Genomic DNA, 18595 nt, shown 5'->3' with positions numbered 1-18595 from the left:
AGCTTAAAAAATAAGGACAGAAAATAAGTTAAATGAAATATACTTAAAGAATGCTGTACTTAAAAGTAATGTTTCTATATCCCACACATTTTGTGCTACTGTAGAAGTCTTACCCATGCCTCATAGATTCATAAATCAATTTTCTTATCTCAGGACACCACACTGCTCTTCCTCTTGGCAGGAATCCTACTGTCTTTAGCAAGTTATACATGTTTATTGACTCTAAAAAATAGTGTCTGATAATTAACAGCACTTTTCTGAGGAAAAAAGATAATGCTGCAAAGGTCAAAGCCAATTGTTCTTCATTAGTTACCTATCCATTTGGATATCAACAACATAGATAATAGTCTGAATTACATAGTAATACATGCCATTTGTCATCCAAGTATGTACTTTCATTTCCTTATCTAGATACATTTTTATAGTCTGACTTCATACTTAAACTAACAATGCTGGCTTTTTACTCCACTTTCTTCCTTCTTTGTGAGATAATAAGAAATTCATAATGTCTCGATGTGAGACAAACTGTATTCAGAAACCCCTCTCTCGCATATTCTGTGGGCTTGGAAAGCTGGTGGCAAGGTACCCCTGGTGGTTCTTACTTATTCCCCTTATTTTATCTGCTGGGATGGGAGCTGGCTTTTACTTTTTAAAGCAGAGAGAAGCTAGTGACATAGAAGGCCAGTTCACACCACTAGGAGGTCCAGCAAAATCTGAACGAGAATTTGTCAAGGTGCATTTTCCAACCAATGACTCAGGCCAGTTTTCTGCACAGCGACTGTATACAGAAGGATCATTTGTCTCGCTCATCGCTGTCAGTTTGTCCAATAATGTTATAAATGTTGACACTTTCAGAGAGCTGCTGAAGCTGGATGAGATGGTGCAGAACCTGAACATCACCATGACACAATATGGAGCTGATGTGAGTCTCAATTTCCAGCAGCTGTGTGCAGAAATACAGGGGCAAAAATGCATTGCAGTCAACCCCCTTTTATCTGCAGTGCAAGGTAACATGAGTCTGATAGAGACTATAAATATAACTTACCCCATGTTTCAGCGTAAATTCCTTGGAACATACTTGGGTGGGGTGACACTGAACTCAGACAATACTGTGCAGACAGCGAAAGCAATCAGGTTAGTCTATTACCTGAGAGAAGACAATGAGCAGGACTATGACAACAGCCAGCGATGGATCCACCACTTTATCAAATCCATCTCGCAAAATATAGACACACTACAACTTAGACAAATAAAGGTAGGTTATAAATGTATATGTATTTTTTTCTATATTAATGTTGTACTGTGAATATGTTTCATACATTTTAAAATGTTTAAATGAGGTGTCACAATATTTAAGTGGTGTGCACATTTCTTAGGATAAACCCTTATTTACATGTATTTCTTTATTGCACTTATTACTATATTATGCTTGACATTCTGAAACATATTTCATGAGAGCACAGTGTTCATCCTGCTTAAGGCAGCAACAGAAGTAAGGCTTTGCCCATCACTTATGCAAACTAATACTGCTTTTATACCAAAATTCTGGGTCTGACCCGGAGGTTGGAACAGGGTTCCAATCAAGATCAGACCCAGAATTTCCCCAGCGCTGACCCAGAATATTCCTGAGTTGGCGCCGTTCCCACCGGAGCCGGGTCTGCAGAGACCCATTTTTTCCGGCGTTGAAGTGGACACTTGGAGATGACGTCATCTCCAAGCGCCACTGAAGCTGGCCAATCGGCAGGCATGTGGCACGATCAGGTCACCGTGACCCAGATCGCGCCATTTACACTGCAGGGTTTCACGGGTTATTCCCATGTTTAACCCTACAAGTTACCTGGGTTGGATTGCCGGGTCACTCGACCCAGCAATCCAACCCTTTCCCCTTTTACACCAAGAAGCTACTCGGGTTAAAACTGCCATAACCCGGGTTTTAGCTCTGGTGTAAAAAGGTGTATTACATATATTCAAAATATTAATATTACAGCTCTTTTATTAGATTCATTAAACTGTAATTTATACTTTCATAGCAAAAGAAATTAGAATTCTTACATTAATTCTATCAATTTAAGCTCCCTAAAACCTTCCTTCTAAAGCAGCCACCAACCCAAAAAATAGGTGGGATGGAGTTTAGTTTGGAGATGTTCTACTTACATCTGTGTGGACACAAATCTATTGTGTAATATCAACTAATAAATAAATATATTGATATTTTTATTTTGAATAATAATAAATTGTTTTGTTGTTAATTACATTTAAAAACTATAAAGTATCTGATTAAACTTAAAATAAATATCTTATGTATTTGAAAACATTATGCAATCTTCCAGATTTATAACTGAATACTGTGGAACAGGTGGATTTAAAATAAAAATAAAGAGAATACACTGTGAATCAGAAAACAAAAATAATAATGTGCATAATGATTTGCACACTTCTCACTTTTTTTATATACCAAAACATGTCTCCAAGAGTGATTTCAGAGAGTAAAAGGGAAAAAAAAGATACCTAAAGGAAATTCTCTCTGTATACAGTACGTTCAGTGAAATGGATAATGCACATAACATGCAGTCATTATAAGGATAAGTCAAAATTTCATTAAATAGTACTGTATATGTAGATGTAACTTTTACCATTGACAAAAAAGTATACAATTTCTGTATTTCTGTATTCTAAAAAAATACAATAACACTTCATGGTGCAGAATTTTCTTTATGTAATATGGATTACATATAGGTATGCATGCAAAAATCATCAGATCATCAGCTATTCAGAAAATTGAGTAATTCTCTGGTCACTTGCGTGCATCTATCTGGTAAGGGAAAACATATGTTGCTAATACCCCTTTTACATTTAAGTCTCTGGTCTTACCTAGGATTTGGAACATGGTTCCTAACTGGGTCAAACCCGGGACAGCCCCTTGTCCACTGTGGCAACGACCCGGGTTATTCTAAGGTTATTCCCGGGACCTTCCTGGGAAAAACCCATTTAGCTACCTAGGATGGATTCCTGGGACACTGAACCCGGGTTGAACAATTGCCACTAACAAAAATCTCGGGTTGATGCATGCTCATGTGCAATAACCTGGGATTTTGAGACTAGGGGAAAAGGGGTATAAGTGTTTCACTGCACATCTGCCTAAGTTTTCAGAGAGATTCAGATGGTAACAATTTGTGAAATCTTCCCAATGATCAAAGTAAATACAATATAATGTAAACATTTAACAAAAAATGGGGGCAATAGGAATGTAGTTTTCTCAAATTGATTATTTTGGGATAATTTGTTTGGACTAGTTACAAACTGCAGGATATATTAAAGGCAAAACTGAACATGGTGATTTTCAAACATAACATACATCAACTCACCATCACTATTTTTTAATGTTCTGAAAACAAATCGTCATTAAGTTGCAAGCTCATATTTTGCTGGCAAACATGCAGAAAAAAATACCAAACAATAGAGAGCATGCAGTTTGAGCTATCCAATAAATGTATTTAATTGTCACTACTAAACATTTAATTAAAAGGCCCCAATAATTATTAACTACATTTATAGGGCATAATTATTTAATGAATTTATTATTGGTGGCAAATTGATATTAAATAATACAAAAAAAATAACATCTGATTTATGTGGTTTGTAAAATATTAAATGAATATTAAGGCTAATATTTTTTAGAAATTAGCTAACAATTCCAATAAAATGGTAATGTTATTTGAGGTCATACTAATTAAATAGTTAATGATACACCAATTATATAGCAAACGTATGGAACTGCAAGTGTCAGCATGCATGTGTCTTCATCATTAATTAGTTAATAGGGTCCTAATTAGCATAACAATATAATTTCCCATTTAAAAAATATATATATATATATATATTTTATAACAGCAAAGAGTCCAAGGTGTAAATCAGTTCCTTTGTGTACTGAAAAAAGTACCTCTCCCGACCAGCTCTAAATCTGTATATTTAATTGGGATATATTGCAGCTCTCCTCTTTAGCTCTCCTCCAGAGCTGTATTACATCTATGGCACAAAGAAAAGGGAGCGCACCATCGTGAAATAAATCACAAAGAGTTTATTGCGTTCTAAATAGGAACACTCAGTAGGCGCCTACTGACGAAGTCCCTTTGTGATGAAACTAGTTTGGGCACTGGAGTGACGCTTGGTATTGGTCCCGCCAGCGCGAAGGAGAAAGAGCCGGTTACCCGCATCTACCATTAGCGGTCAGACGGATTAGAGGATAGCCACCGTGCGGTATTCACCTGGACTCTCTGTGATATGCTTGCTCATTTTAGACAAAATGTGAGTGTTCCTATTTAGAATGCAATAAACTCTTTGTGATTTATTTCACGATGGTGCGCTCCCTTTTCTTTGTACCATATATATATATATATGTATATATATATATATATGTTTTAAATATTATGCTTTCTAACTACAGTAATTTAAATGTATTTTTTTGATTATTAATTTACCCAGTAATAAATTAATTTAATAATTGTGCCCCATACATATATTTGTTGGTTGTGGCAATTAATTGTTCATTATTGACAATTAAATACATTTGCTTAATGTGCCTGTTTATTATATTCTGGAAAGATAGATAAGAGAGCTCAAAGTGCATGTAGTTCAGTAATCACCGTTTAGAGCCATTTTCTGTCAGTTTTTGGCTCAAATCGGCAGTCATTTTGGCCTGCTAACCCTGCTGCAAATTCCTGAGTATCGATGGCATTTGAAATTTAACTCTCCAAATCACTGAGTACAGTATCAAATCTTGTGGTTTGGTGGCCAATACTGCCAAAAATTACACTACAATGCATTTCCCACAATATTTGTTTACATAAGTAATCAATAGTAAAGAAACCACAATCAGTTGTTTTAAGAGGTTACATTAAAATAATTGGTACCCACCTGTGTACAATTAAACTGTTTCAAAAATTTCAAGAAAATATTCCTGTCTGTAAGAGGTTCCACATGGACTGAAAGATAACAGGTATTTTTTTATATAGATCTACTTAATCTACACTACCACTTTCTTGCTCCCCATAAAGTGTTATTAAAAATCCTGCAACTAACCCTGCTCTAAGGCAACTCTCTATATTGATTCTGCAATGCTGGGGCTGATTGCAGTCAGATGCCTGCTCAGTGAATTCATTGTGAGACACTCAGCCACATGAACGGTGAGTACCACAACATTGTTAGAGCAACATTTGCTAGAGTGGAGTCTAGAATCTAATAACAGTGACATCACATAACTGAACATGTTCAACGTGGTATGTGCTACTATCTAAAGTATAGACACTTGCAGAAGCAGATTGGTGCATCATATCTCTGGAGAGTTCCTATACTTGATACAAAGTCATGATAGTGCAGAACAGTCCCCAAATAAAAGGGTTTGGCCCCCAGAATAAGTAGTGTTGGCAGCTCTCTCCTTAATGATCTTGCAATTTTGACTCTTTGCTGTCACAAGTGTATTCAAAATTAAATTAATAGCATTCAAATTTCATAAATACACCTCTTTTCCCCCAGCCATCCCGGACATCAAATTAATAGTATACAAATTTCATAAATATGCATATTTACCACCAACAAGCCCCAAATTAATTTACAGTACTAACCCCAACATTTAAGAGAGATTCCACAATGCTTATCTTTGGTGCAACAAATACAGTAGCTGGTCACAGTGAAGGCCTAGATAACAGAAAAGTACAGCAATTGCAAGACATGCCCTCTAAAGCAAGGCTACTCACACAAGGGTCCCTTCTACCTTCCTACACTACCTCTCAGAATCCAGGTCCTACTCAGTGAAGGAGGTACTCAGTATAATAAAAATTGGGTTAGAGTAATCAAGAAAATGGGTAGCCTGGTGATCTAGCCCTGGAAAAGATGATGATTAGACAATTTGGCCTCAAACCCACATGCTATATTTGCATCATCTCAAGTACACTATACCTGCCATAAAGTATGAGGAAAGAAGCATAATGATATAGGGACAATTCTCTGCTTAAGGGACTGAAAACGTGCAAATTAAGGACAAAATTGTTGGAGCATTATATAGACAAGTATTGGATGAAAAGCAATAGACCAACAGTACAACTTGGGAGAAGATTTATATTATAGAAAGGCACAAAACTCAAAGGATTCATGAAAAGTTACACTTGATCAATATCCTGAAATGACCCAAAATATATTTCTGTTGCAAATTTATGGATTTAAAAAAAAATAGCCGTGTCCAATTGTGCAAATGTGGTAGAGACCAACCAGACTTATAGCTGTAATTGCATATAAAGGCTCTTCTCTTATAAAAAGGGAATACAATGTTATACAATTAGTTATTATCAGTTTATCTTTAGTTGTAATTAATTCATTAAGAAAAAGTCATATTAATTAAGAAAAAGTTAGAGATATTTTGCTTATTTGTTTTTATTTGTGAATTTGTGATGATCATTGGCAAGGATTCCAGAATAAATCCAATTTGATTCCATGATGTAAGAAAAAGAAAAAAAGCCAGCTCTTAGGGATAATTGATTAGGTTGTTTTATAAAATAATAATAATGATAATAAACATGTTTGACAGTTGTGTGCAAGGATAAATACTAAACTTTTTGTCAATATCCCAATAATATGGAGGTTCCCCGTAGTCCTTCATACACAGTCTAGCAAGAAATTAACATGTAGAGAGTCACTTTATCGCTTTTAGATTTTTTGAAGCTACAGTATGAAACTCAGATAAGCTTTTATATTTAACTGTACACCAACCAAATGTTTATGATCAGCAGTTCATAGCTGGGAATCCAACATCCAGCTGAGCAAAGCCCATTACTGTGCCAGTGGTGAAATGGTTACTGAGGCTCACATCTGATATAGTTTTTTATACCACACAAAATCAGAATTCAGTCTAACTGGTTTAACTTACCACATTTATCACATGGCCATATATTCTACTAAACATAATGTGAAATGTTTGTTGTTACATTTATTTACACCTCAACTCTTAAAAGGGCATAATTCTTCACCTGTTTCTGATAAAAGTATTGAAGCTCTTTAAAATATATGATGAGAAACTGTTATATGCACAAGTGCCAAAAGTCATGGGATAGCAGTATGTAAAGGTAATGGTAGGTGGAGTCACCGTACTGTACTGTGAATCAGTTTGAAAACTGGCTAGGCTGTTGGGTAGGCTATTTGGTCAGGAACCATTTGAGTTCGAAGTTGAGGTTCAATCCCAGTGGTGCCAGCATTTTAAATAAATCCACTCCATCCCTTGTGTTGGTAGAAGTGAAGCCACATCTCTCCTCCTTCAGTTGCTGATTGCCCTGTCTATGCCTATACATTTTGTATGTGTTTTGTAGAACAATTATGCAAGTCTTTAAAGTGTGCTGATACTGAAAGAGTGGCCAAACCCTTCATGATATTTCTCAGATATTCTTCAAAGTGTTCTTTCAATGGTTGCAATGTCTGGCTAAAGTAGTCACATTTAAGAAGATAAAACATGTTACTGGTGTTGCATGTTATGAAATGGTTAATCGAGTATTCTTCTCCATTCACCAAGAAACTGGTACACCTGAAGATGGATTGTTTTGTATAGGTGGATGTTCATGTTTGATGTACTGGTCTTGGGGTGATTGTTCTCAGAGAGGGACTATGTAGAAGTTTGTCCTTAAAATTTGATGCTTTCCTAAAGATAAATCCAGCATTTGTTTGTAAAATCTTCCTTAGATTCTTACAACAACAGTGGAAATTCCCAAATTGTACAAGGGCTAATGGAAAAGTAATAAGACTGCCTCTGTTTTTCTATCCCATAGGAAGACATGGCAATGTTATGCTGGTTATTGTAAAGCTCATAAATTGATGTGTTGGAGCCTGTGGTTGGCCTGCCATAATCTTCTTTGTTTGCTAAAAGCGAGTGTAAGATCTTCGTATGTTTCATCATGGCAGATGAGGAAGACGTGTCTGTGAGATTACGTCAGAGATGTGTGATTGAATTTTGTGTTAAACTTAGAAAGGGCAGAAATGAAACTCGTGAAATGTTACGTCAAGCATATGGTGTAGAAACAATTAGCCGTGCTGCAGTATTTTGGTGGTGGAAGCACTTCAAAGAGGGTCATATGTGAGTGACTGATGAAGCACATTCTGGGAGACCATCCACTATGGTTACAGATGTCAGCATTGCCAAAGCTGCAGAGATGTTGCAAAATGACAGAAGGTTAACTTTACACAAACTTTTGGCTTCACTTGGCATCTCATTCGATCAGGTTCAACATAAAGTGAAAAAGGAACTGAGAATGCATCGTGTGTGTGCCTGGTGGGTACCCAGAAATCTAACAGAAGAGCAGATGCGATGACGAGTTGAATCGTGCAAGAACACCATTTGAATACCAGAGAGGATACCCGATTTCGTGACATCAATTGTGATGTGTCACAAATCGTGGATTCGTCATTATGATCCGGAATCCAAACAACAATACGGTGTATGGAAACACGCAAATTCGCCTCCTCCCAAAAAATTCTGTGGGCTCTATTTACTTATTTACTACAATCCGCATTAGAATGCAGATTGTAGTGTGATATTAAAATACTGAATTTGCATTGCAAATTCAGGCAATATCCCAGGGATTTATTAAAAATCCCTTGCAGGGATACAGCTTGCGATAAAGCTCTGTCCATGCGAATCCCCTCCACGGCCTTATCACTGTATCTTTTGGAAAAAATACAGTGACAAGCTGCCGCGCATGCGCCGACCGGCCTCCGCTACCCTCTCCGCGATCGTGCCCCCTCTGCCCTGCTCCCCGCGCCCCCCGTTTAGTTTTTTTTTTCCAGCAGTGATCAGCGTGTCGTCTGTTTAGACCACACAGCTGATCACTGGGGCCAGCTCAGGGCTCTGAACTGCCTGTTAGAGCAGAGCAGGAGTCCAGTAACCGGGGGAGACCCTGGATAATGCCACCTCCAGGTGGCATTATTATCAATGGGCTTCCCCCAGTATTTTTCACATTTAATTTTTAGTAAATCCCAGGCAGATCACATTTCCCATTACAATTATGGGAAATGCAATCTGATTACTAAAAATATGTGATACTTAGGGCTTGGAGTAGAATTTTAGGAATTCTACTCCAATTGCCCTTTAGTAAATTTAGGTGAAACTAAAATAATGTGAAAAGCGTGTGAAAACAACCTTTTTCACTTTATTTTTTAAAAATAATGTTAATAAATAGAGCCTTTAGTGATTAATTCGGAGTGTAAAGTCATGCTTCTGCTGTTCTTTAATGCACACGGTAAGATCCTACAGCATTGGGTTCAATGTGGACAGACAATTAATGGTGATTACTATGCAAACGTCCTAAAAACCCATTTACGTGGAGCCTTGAGGAAGAAAAGACCACATTTGTTGAAGAAACAGTGTTTTTTGCTCCAAGACAATGCACTACCACATGTTGCTGCTGTTGCATTGGCAGCACTGACCGAAATTAATGGGACAGCACTGGAACACCATTCATATATCCCGGACTTAGTGCTCTGTGAATTTTGGGCATTACCAAACCTGAAAAAACAAATCACGGATAGAAGTTCTCAACAGATGATGAAGTGAAAATTGCCACAGCTGCAACACTAAAATGTCACAAAACAGTCTACTGTACATGTTTGATTCGTTGAAACGCTGCAAAACATGTATTGAATATGAAGGATGCTACTTTGAAAAAGAAAAATGTTCAGATCCTGTTGAGTCATCTGATTCTAAATAAAAAAAATCAGTCTCATTACTTTTCAATCATCCCTCGTATATAAATAAAATGTATAGTGCTGTGGTTTTACAGCTCACAGGCACTTGTCCTTTATATTGTAAAGTATAGTGTCCTTCATAAACTAAAATGTCTGAAAACTGAGCAGCAGACAAGTAGGAGGTCATAGAGATGGTAGCCCTGATGTTAGTAGGGAAGAGATAATGATGATACCATATGGAGGCAAGAAGTAATGACATAACAAATGAAGGTGAGATATAATATTAGGGGATAGTGATGGGTTATATATGATATTAGGAGATAGAGGTGTCACAGAAGATAACAGTGGGGGGAGATATAAAGTAAGGTAGTAAAAATGAAATAGTCCTGAGAAGACATAAGTGCGAAGATACAGAGAATATAAGATAAGATATGATGATAGAAAGGGGAGATAATTATATAAGGAGATAGAGGAAGTGAGATAAAATGACAGAAGAGGGATGATGATGTGTCGAAATGATGGAGATGGTAAGTATTCATAGACTGCTTCTGAATTGCAGTGGTCCATCCTTGATCCAAGTACAGGCAACCTGCCTTGATTTACCCTTTTTTGACTGCCCACCATCAGCTCCATTCTCTTCTCCATGTCATTGTTACCTTCTGCTTGTGTCTACAGCTCTTTGTGTTTTGTACTTTCTCTTCTTTATCGCATCGTGTATGGGCACCTTTATTCTGAGTCTCAGCCATATTGACAAAAACATAAAACACCTCTATTGAAAGAAGTTAATCTAATTCCATTAAAAAATAAACTCAGTTTAGATCATCTCCTCAATAAAAGGTTAGGTGAAGTAGTGTCCACTAATAGCTGTTATAATGTGATCCAGCTACAAGTATTAGAAACAGCTCTACTGCCTGGACTTGGGGGGGAGACATATTACAGAGCTGGGGGCTGTATGGGGATTCAGCGGTGGCTGGAGCAGAACAGAGTAGGGTGGGGAGGAGCAGCGGGCCAGGCATACACTGAGGGGACCCAGCATATAGGATGGGTCCCTTTACTAGGTAATAAATATTACTACATACTATAAATCATTTAATTCCTATAGTCTAATTAATTGCACTACAGGGGGTTACAACTCTAGAAAATGGATGTGGGGCAGGGGGTGGGAGTAAGGAGTTGTGAATGAACTATGGAGCAGAGAGAAAATTACATAAATAGAGGGGTATGGTTAGATATTGTGATCAGTACCACTGTACCATACAGATAGACTTTTGAAGAGACAGTTGGGAAGTAATGCAATGTACAGTAACACAGTAAACAATGGTGTCTGCAGCATTACAATGATGAATGTAGGGATCTGGACACATACCTTGTTTTGGATCGACATGTCCAATCTGTGGGATGGTCACACAATCGCTTCACAATTAAGTATTTGCATGTGCACATGGACAATTTGAGAAGTTACTATAAGACAACACAACACATATAAACCCAATGTCATGTGAAATAAAGCTTGGGTGGATTACCATATATATACTATGATAAGTTGTTTTAGGTGCTGACCTCTAGAGATTAATGTTTAGTTACTTTGTGTTTCTGTTCACTTACAATTTATACATTTTTTTTTTTATGTTCTGGCACCTCAGACCCCCTGCAATGATAGTATGAATAAAAAAAGATCTGACCCCCTGAAAGCCAAAATGTGCTCCATTGTTACTGGGACCTGTTCAGGCAGCTAATAAAGCACTCACATCTGATATTATATTGGTACATGGGAAGTAATTTTCCAGTTCCATACTTTATGTCTTGAAAAAAAAAAAACAATTTTAGAGTTGGAAAAAATCTATATATTTTGTGTAGAGTTAAGGGCAACTGAATATGCTGGCACTATATAAGTAAATGTTAATAAACAAAGTTCAGAAGAAAATAGTTACAAACAGGCACGGACTGGGGCTGCTGATCTGCCCTGACAGTCCCCCTGTGCCCATGCCTACAAAAGGGGTGTGGCCTCATCTAAAAAAAGAAGTGGCACCACCTCAAAGGGGCGTGGCCTCACGTGGTGTGTCGCGAGTCACGGGTCATGGCCTTGTGGAACGTATCATCGGCCGAGCAGAGCGCCGGGAGGTGGAGCTGCTCGGCCAGGGTTTGATGCTGGCCCATCTGGCATCGGCCCTTCTGACATTTGCCAGAAGTGCCAGATGGGCAGTCTGACCCTTGTTACAAAGGTTTAACAAATATCAACAAATGAAGACTTTGGGGTAAGGTTAAGTGTGTTGCTTGATATGGTATATTTAGTCAAATCAGCGTTTGAAATCTAAAATATACTGTACACATTTTCATGTAGACCATAAAAATGTGTTATAACCAGTAATAAGAACACATATTTGGGGTCCCAGTAATCATGACAATGATATACAGTATGTATGCAGTAACACTGGTTATTTTATCAGTTCTTACTGGTGAAAGCAAGGACATTATTTTCTTTTTTTTTTGCATATTCTAGAAATGTAAAAAGATATTGCGCACTGGATTCTAGAAATAATCGTTAGAGGTGAGCTGCACTATTGGGACGGGTGTCTGCCCTCCTATGTTAAATGCAGATGTTTGATCTATGGTCATAGATCAATATAATGCGCTCAGAAACTATAACTGGATAGTGTGTTTAGTTGTAGGTATGTGAATTACTGATATTCCGAAACTTGATATGTTGTTATAAGACTTTATTAGGGTAGAGGTGGAAGCAAATAAACTAAAAGGATGGTAATTCATTGACTGAATATGACAGTCAATTTGTGGGACATATGCCGTATATTGGCAATGTTCAGTCTCTGAAAGCAAAAATAGGGGGGTTGATAAAAACAAGAAAAAAAGAGAAATAAAGCAAAATAAATCACTAATTGTTCTGTTGAAGCAATGTTGCTTCAGTGGTGAAGCAGGAACTGGAGACCATAAAGTTCACAGTCAGTTTTGTGATAAAATTGAATGTTGGTGCGGCGTCCCGCACTTGTGAATAAATACTTAAATGGATGGGGCTGCTGATGGATGATTCACAGCTGGCTGTTCTTAATGAGATCTTCCCGGGGTAAGTAGTACGGACCCTAGTCCGAGTGTGTGGAGGTGTGTGACCAAACCTTTCTATGGCCGCAGAGCACACCCGCAGCTCACCCGGCAATACCAGGTAGTCTGCGGTGTGTCCCGCCGGTCCGCGATCAGGTATGCAGCAGGAGGGGGAGAGATGGCTGTGGTGCTGGAAACCAGACACCGTCTCCCCTACCTTCACTGTGGAATCACCTCCCAGGGACTCAGCAGAGTCCGCTCTTCCCCTTGCTGGCGTGTTGCAGTCACTTCCTCCTCCTCTCCGGTGTCTCTCGGCGGAGTCAGCTGCTGGTTAGGATATCCGCTAGGTGCTGTCTGCTCGCGTGTAATGTCCTTCTGGTGTCCGGTTCCTTGCTTCCTTGTTTCTTTAGGGATATTGTGGCCAACGCGTTTTGACCCACGTGGGGACTTCCTCTGGGCGGGATTGATGGTGTGTCTGGGTCCTTGGTTTGTTTATATACACAACTTCCGGGTACGCCTTCTTTCTAATTGGTTAGCAGAAGATGAGGTATTCCTTAGGAAAGCATGAATCTTAAGTGTTCATGAATTAAATGCACTGCCAGTTTGTCAGGTCCCTATCTCAACGTGATAGCGGCGTCTCTCAGTCGGCCTTGATCTCTTTAAATAATGATGTTGGTATTAATTATATGAAGTACTGAGTCCTGCACATGTAAGTTATACTTTGTAAGCCAGTATCTGGTTAACCTTGCATTGTATATATTAGTGATAGAACGTGTTTCCCTGTTATTATAGCACTCACAATCTTACTATAATTCACTGAAGGTTGCTCTCTTCAGTGGGCCTAGAGGGCTGAGTTTATTACAAGGAGCAAACAAAACAAAAACAAAATCATTAGGGCTAGTGGTGGGCAGCATTGCTATTAGTGATATAGAGTCAGAATTTTGGGTGAACCTAAATTAGGTGGACAGCATTGCTAATATTGATACAGAGTCAGAAATTTGGATGGACCTAAATTAGACATCATTGTTCTAAGGCAATGTGTACCTGATGACTGAAGGTGAGACTGACTTTTCAGTTTCTGATTATAGGGTTATTTGTAATGGTAGCATCAAATTAGAGATAAATCGGTTATTGCCCCTGTGTATTTAAATACTAACACTGACCGTAATTGGTCGCATAAAAGGTGTTTGCGTGTTGGTACTGACTAATTTAGTCACATACAATGGACTTGATTTCGTTAATTAGATTGAGTCCCTTTGGGTATAGGGTACCCATCTGAATCATGGTTTTGAGTTCCTCTTTGTTGATGCATTTGATAAAGTCCTCTCCCCGCCAGTTGTGCCTAACTAGCCTTAATGCGCAGAATTCCAGATTTGCTGGATCTGACTGATGAAATATTTTGAAATGTGCTGAGAGGGGGTGGTTGTCGTTACCCTTTGTTATATTGTAAATGTTTTCCTGTAGTCTTATTTTTAGCGGGCGAATGGTTCTTCCTATATATTGTTTCTTGCATGAACATTGTAATAAATATATAACCCCTTTACTGTTGCATGTTAAATTGTCCTTGATTTTCCACAATCTATTATTGCTTGTTGATCTCACAATTAATTTTGGTTTGGTGCTCCTTTGTTTAGTTACAGTACATGCCTTGCATTTTCCCAATAGAAAAAGCCTCTCGATCCCCCTGGTTGTTTTTGATGCCAAGTCTTTGTCAGTGTATTTCCTGTGAAATCTGTGTTCTTTGGGGGTATATGGTTATTGGTAATATGCATCTTGTCAGAGGATTTCCGGAATATTACCTTGGGTTTCAGTGGCAGAGTTTTGCTCAAAATCTCATCGCCTAGTAAGATAGGCCAATGTTTGAGTACTAACTTTTTAATGTGATTAGCTTGGTTGCTATACTCAGTGATAAAATAAATATCTTTGTCTCCATTTGTATCTGGCTTTGGTTTATATGTTAAGAGAGGATCTCGTTCACTCTCCAGTACTGTCTGGAAAGCTGACTCTACTTTGTTCATATCATATCTTTTCTCTAGAAGTTGTGATTTGAGTTGTTCACTTTGTATTGTGAAATCTTCTCGTCTGGAGCAATTTCGCCTAAGTCTTTTAAATTGGCTTGTCGGTATACTGTCAAGCCAGATGGGATTATGGTTGCTTGTGGCTAAGATAAAGCTGTTAACATCAACTTTTTTATGATGTGTGCTGGTATGAATGTCATTGTTCTCTATAAAGATGTTCAAATCTAAAAATTCAATTTTATTTTTACTGTAATTAGTTGTGAATTGTAAATTGTGGTTATTGGTATTAATGTATTGGGTAAATGATATAAGTGACTCTTCATTCCCTTGCCATATGAAGATCACATCATCGATGTAGCGAGCCCAGAGGACGAGGTTTGCGCCAAAGTCACTTTTGGACCAAATGTATTGGTCCTACCAGTGACTCATGAAATAACCACAATTTACAAATCACAACTAATTACAGTAAAAATAAAATTGAACTTTTAGATTTGAACATCTTTATAGAGAACAATGACATTCATACCAGCACACATCATAAAAAAGTTGATGTTAACAGCTTTATCTTAGCCACAAGCAACCATAATCCCATCTGGCTTGACAGTATACCGACAAGCCAATTTAAAAGACTTAGGCGAAATTGCTCCAGACCAGAAGATTTCACAATACAAAGCGAACAACTCAAATCACAACTTCTAGAGAAAAGATATGATATGAACAAAGTAGAGTCAGCTTTCCAGACAGTACTGAAGAGTGACCGAGATCCTCTCTTAACATATAAACCAAAGCCAGATACAAATGGAGACAAAGATATTTATTTTATCACTGAGTATAGCAACCAAGCTAATCACATTAAAAAGTTAGTACTCAAACATTGGCCTATCTTACTAGGCGATGAGATTTTGAGCAAAACTCTGCCACTGAAACCCAAGGTAATATTCCGGAAATCCTCTGACATCAAGATGCATATTACCAATAACCATATACCCCCAAAGAACACAGATTTCACAGGAAATACACTGACAAAGACTTGGCATCAAAAACAACCAGGGGGATCGAGAGGCTTTTTCTATTGTGGAAAATGCAAGGCATGTACCGTAACTAAACAAAGGAGCACCAAACCAAAATTAATTGTGAGATCAACAAGCAATAATAGATTGTGGAAAATCAAGGACAATTTAACATGCAACAGTAAAGGGGTTATATATTTATTACAATGTTCATGCAAGAAACAATATATAGGAAGAACCATTCGCCTGCTAAAAATAAGACTACAGGAACACATTTACAATATAACAAAGGGCAACGACAACCACCCCCTCTCAGCACATTTCAAAATATTTCATCAGTCAGATCCAGCATATCTGGAATTCTGCGCATTAAGGCTAGTTAGGCACAACTGGCGGGGAGGGGACTTTATCAAACGCATCAACAAAGAGGAACTCAAAACCATGATTCAGATGGGTACCCTATACCCAAAGGGACTCAATCTAGATAACAAAATCAAGTCCATTGTATGTGACTAAATTAGTCAGTACCAACACCCAAACACCTTTTATGTGACCAATTACGGTCAGTGTTAGTATTTAAATACACAGGGGCAATAACCGATTTATCTCTAATTTGATGCTACCATTACAAATAACCCTATAATCAGAAACTGAAAAGTCAGTCTCACCTTCAGTCATCAGGTACACATTGCCTTAGAACAATGATGTCTAATTTAGGTCCATCCAAATTTCTGACTCTGTATCAATATTAGCAATGCTGTCCACCTAATTTAGGTTCACCCAAAATTCTGACTCTATATCACTATTAGCAATGCTGCCCACCACTAGCCCTAATGATTTTGTTTTTGTTTTGATTTGCTCCTTCTAATAAACACAGCCCTCTAGGCCCACTGAAGAGAGCAACCTTCAGTGAATTATAGTAAGATTGTGAGTGCCATAATAACAGGGAAACACGTTCTATCACTAATATATACAATGCAAGGTTAACCCGATACTGGCTTACAAAGTATAACTTACATTTGCAGGACTCAGTACTTTATTTAATTAATACCAACATCATTATTTAAAGAGATCAAGGCCGACTGAGAGACGCCGCTATCACGTTGAGATAGGGACCTGACAAACTGGCAGTGCATTTAATCCATGAACACTTAAGATTCATGTTTTCCTAAGGAATACCTCATCTTCTGCTAACCAATTAGAAAGAAGGCGTACCCAGAAGTTGTGTATATAAACAAACCAAGGACCCAGACACACCATCAATCCCGCCCAGAGGAAGACCCCACGTGGGTCAAAACGCGTTGGCCACAATATCCCTAAAGAAACAAGGAAGCAAGGAACCGGACACCAGAAGGACATTACACGTGAGCAGACAGCACCTAGCGGATATCCTAACCAGCAGCTGACTCCGCCAAGAGACACCGGAGAGGAGGAGGATGCGACTGCAACACGCCCGCAAGGGGAAGAGCGGACTCTGCTGAGTCCCTGGGAGGTGAGTCCACAGTGAAGGTAGGGGAGACGGTGTCTGGTTTCCAACACCACAGCCGTCTCTCACCCTCCTGCTGCATACCTGATCGCGGACCGGCGGGACACACCGCAGACTACCTGGTATTGCCGGGTGAGCTGCGGATGTGCTCTGCAGCCATAGAAAGGTTTGGTCACACACCTCCACACACTCGGACTAGGGTCCATACTACTTACCCCGGGAAGATCTCATTAAGAACAGCCAGCTGTGAATCATCCATCAGCAGCCCCATCCATTTAAGTATTTATTCACAAGTGCGGGACGCCGCACCAACATTCAATTTTATCACAAAACTGACTGTGAACTTTATGGTCTCCAGTTCCTGCTTCACCACTGAAGCAACATTGCTTCAACAGAACAATTAGTGATTGATTTTGCTTTTTTTCTCTTTTTTTCTTTCAGAGACTGAACATTGCCAATATACGGCATATGTCCCACAAATTGACTGTCATATTCAGTCAATGAATTACCATCCTTTTAGTTTATTTGCTTCCACCTCTACCCTAATAAAGTCTTATAACAACATATCGAGTTTCGGAATATCAGTAATTCACATACCTACAACTAAACACACACTATCCAGTTATAGGTTCTGAGTGCATTATATTGATCTATGACCATAGATCAAACATCTGCTTTTTGCATATTCTACCTTTTCTTCTTGTATAATATCAATGTAAAACATCAACTGCAGTTAGATAAATTTGATATTAAAGAGAAGTAAGCCTGCCGATCATGAATACTGTATATTAATATTTCTGTATAACATGTCTTAGCAATAAACATTAATATACATGACAGTTGTTTGCTTGTATCTGGTCAGATGGCTCACAGTAACCATGGTCGCCATTCATAATATTAACACCACAATGTCGACAATAGAATGTGGACATGGTTTAACATGTCAACAGGCACCATGTCAATATCCTCAGAATGTCAACATGTTCACAGTATCTAAAACTGAAATGTCACCATCTGCGGGGGAGGTTAGGATTAGGCAGTGGGGGTGGGGAGGAGGTTATGTTTTGGCACTAGGGGAGGGTTAGGGGTAGTGATTAATGTTAGTATGAAAATGCTCACCAGAATGCACCTGAGTCACCTATTTGCGCCTGAACTGCTGCTCACGGGACCCGGAAGAAGACGCTGAAGACGCTGGGACCAGCTAAGTGACCACTGGGCCACCAGGGACATTAGGTCAACATTCTATCATGTTGACATGACATCTGTGCATTGTTCCTTCTGTAATTCACAGTGCTCCCTTTATCTAC

General features: G+C 38.5%; 1 protein-coding gene across 1 annotated transcript in view; it reads left to right on the top strand.

Annotated features, from left to right (window-relative positions):
* Positions 1 to 505: 505 nt before the first annotated feature.
* Positions 506 to 18595, top strand: part of LOC148475029 (patched domain-containing protein 3-like) — a 32905-nt gene continuing 14815 nt past the window's right edge. The window contains exon 1 of the mRNA XM_088457828.1: positions 506 to 1255. Coding sequence (XP_088313954.1) covers positions 506 to 1255 — 750 coding nt within the window. The remainder of the gene's footprint in view (positions 1256 to 18595) is intronic.

This window comes from Taudactylus pleione, unplaced genomic scaffold (genome assembly GCF_031769625.1).
Source record: "Taudactylus pleione unplaced genomic scaffold, aTauple2 ptg000788l, whole genome shotgun sequence".
Taxonomy (NCBI): domain Eukaryota; kingdom Metazoa; phylum Chordata; class Amphibia; order Anura; family Myobatrachidae; genus Taudactylus; species Taudactylus pleione.
This window is presented reverse-complemented; position numbering and strand designations above follow the sequence as displayed.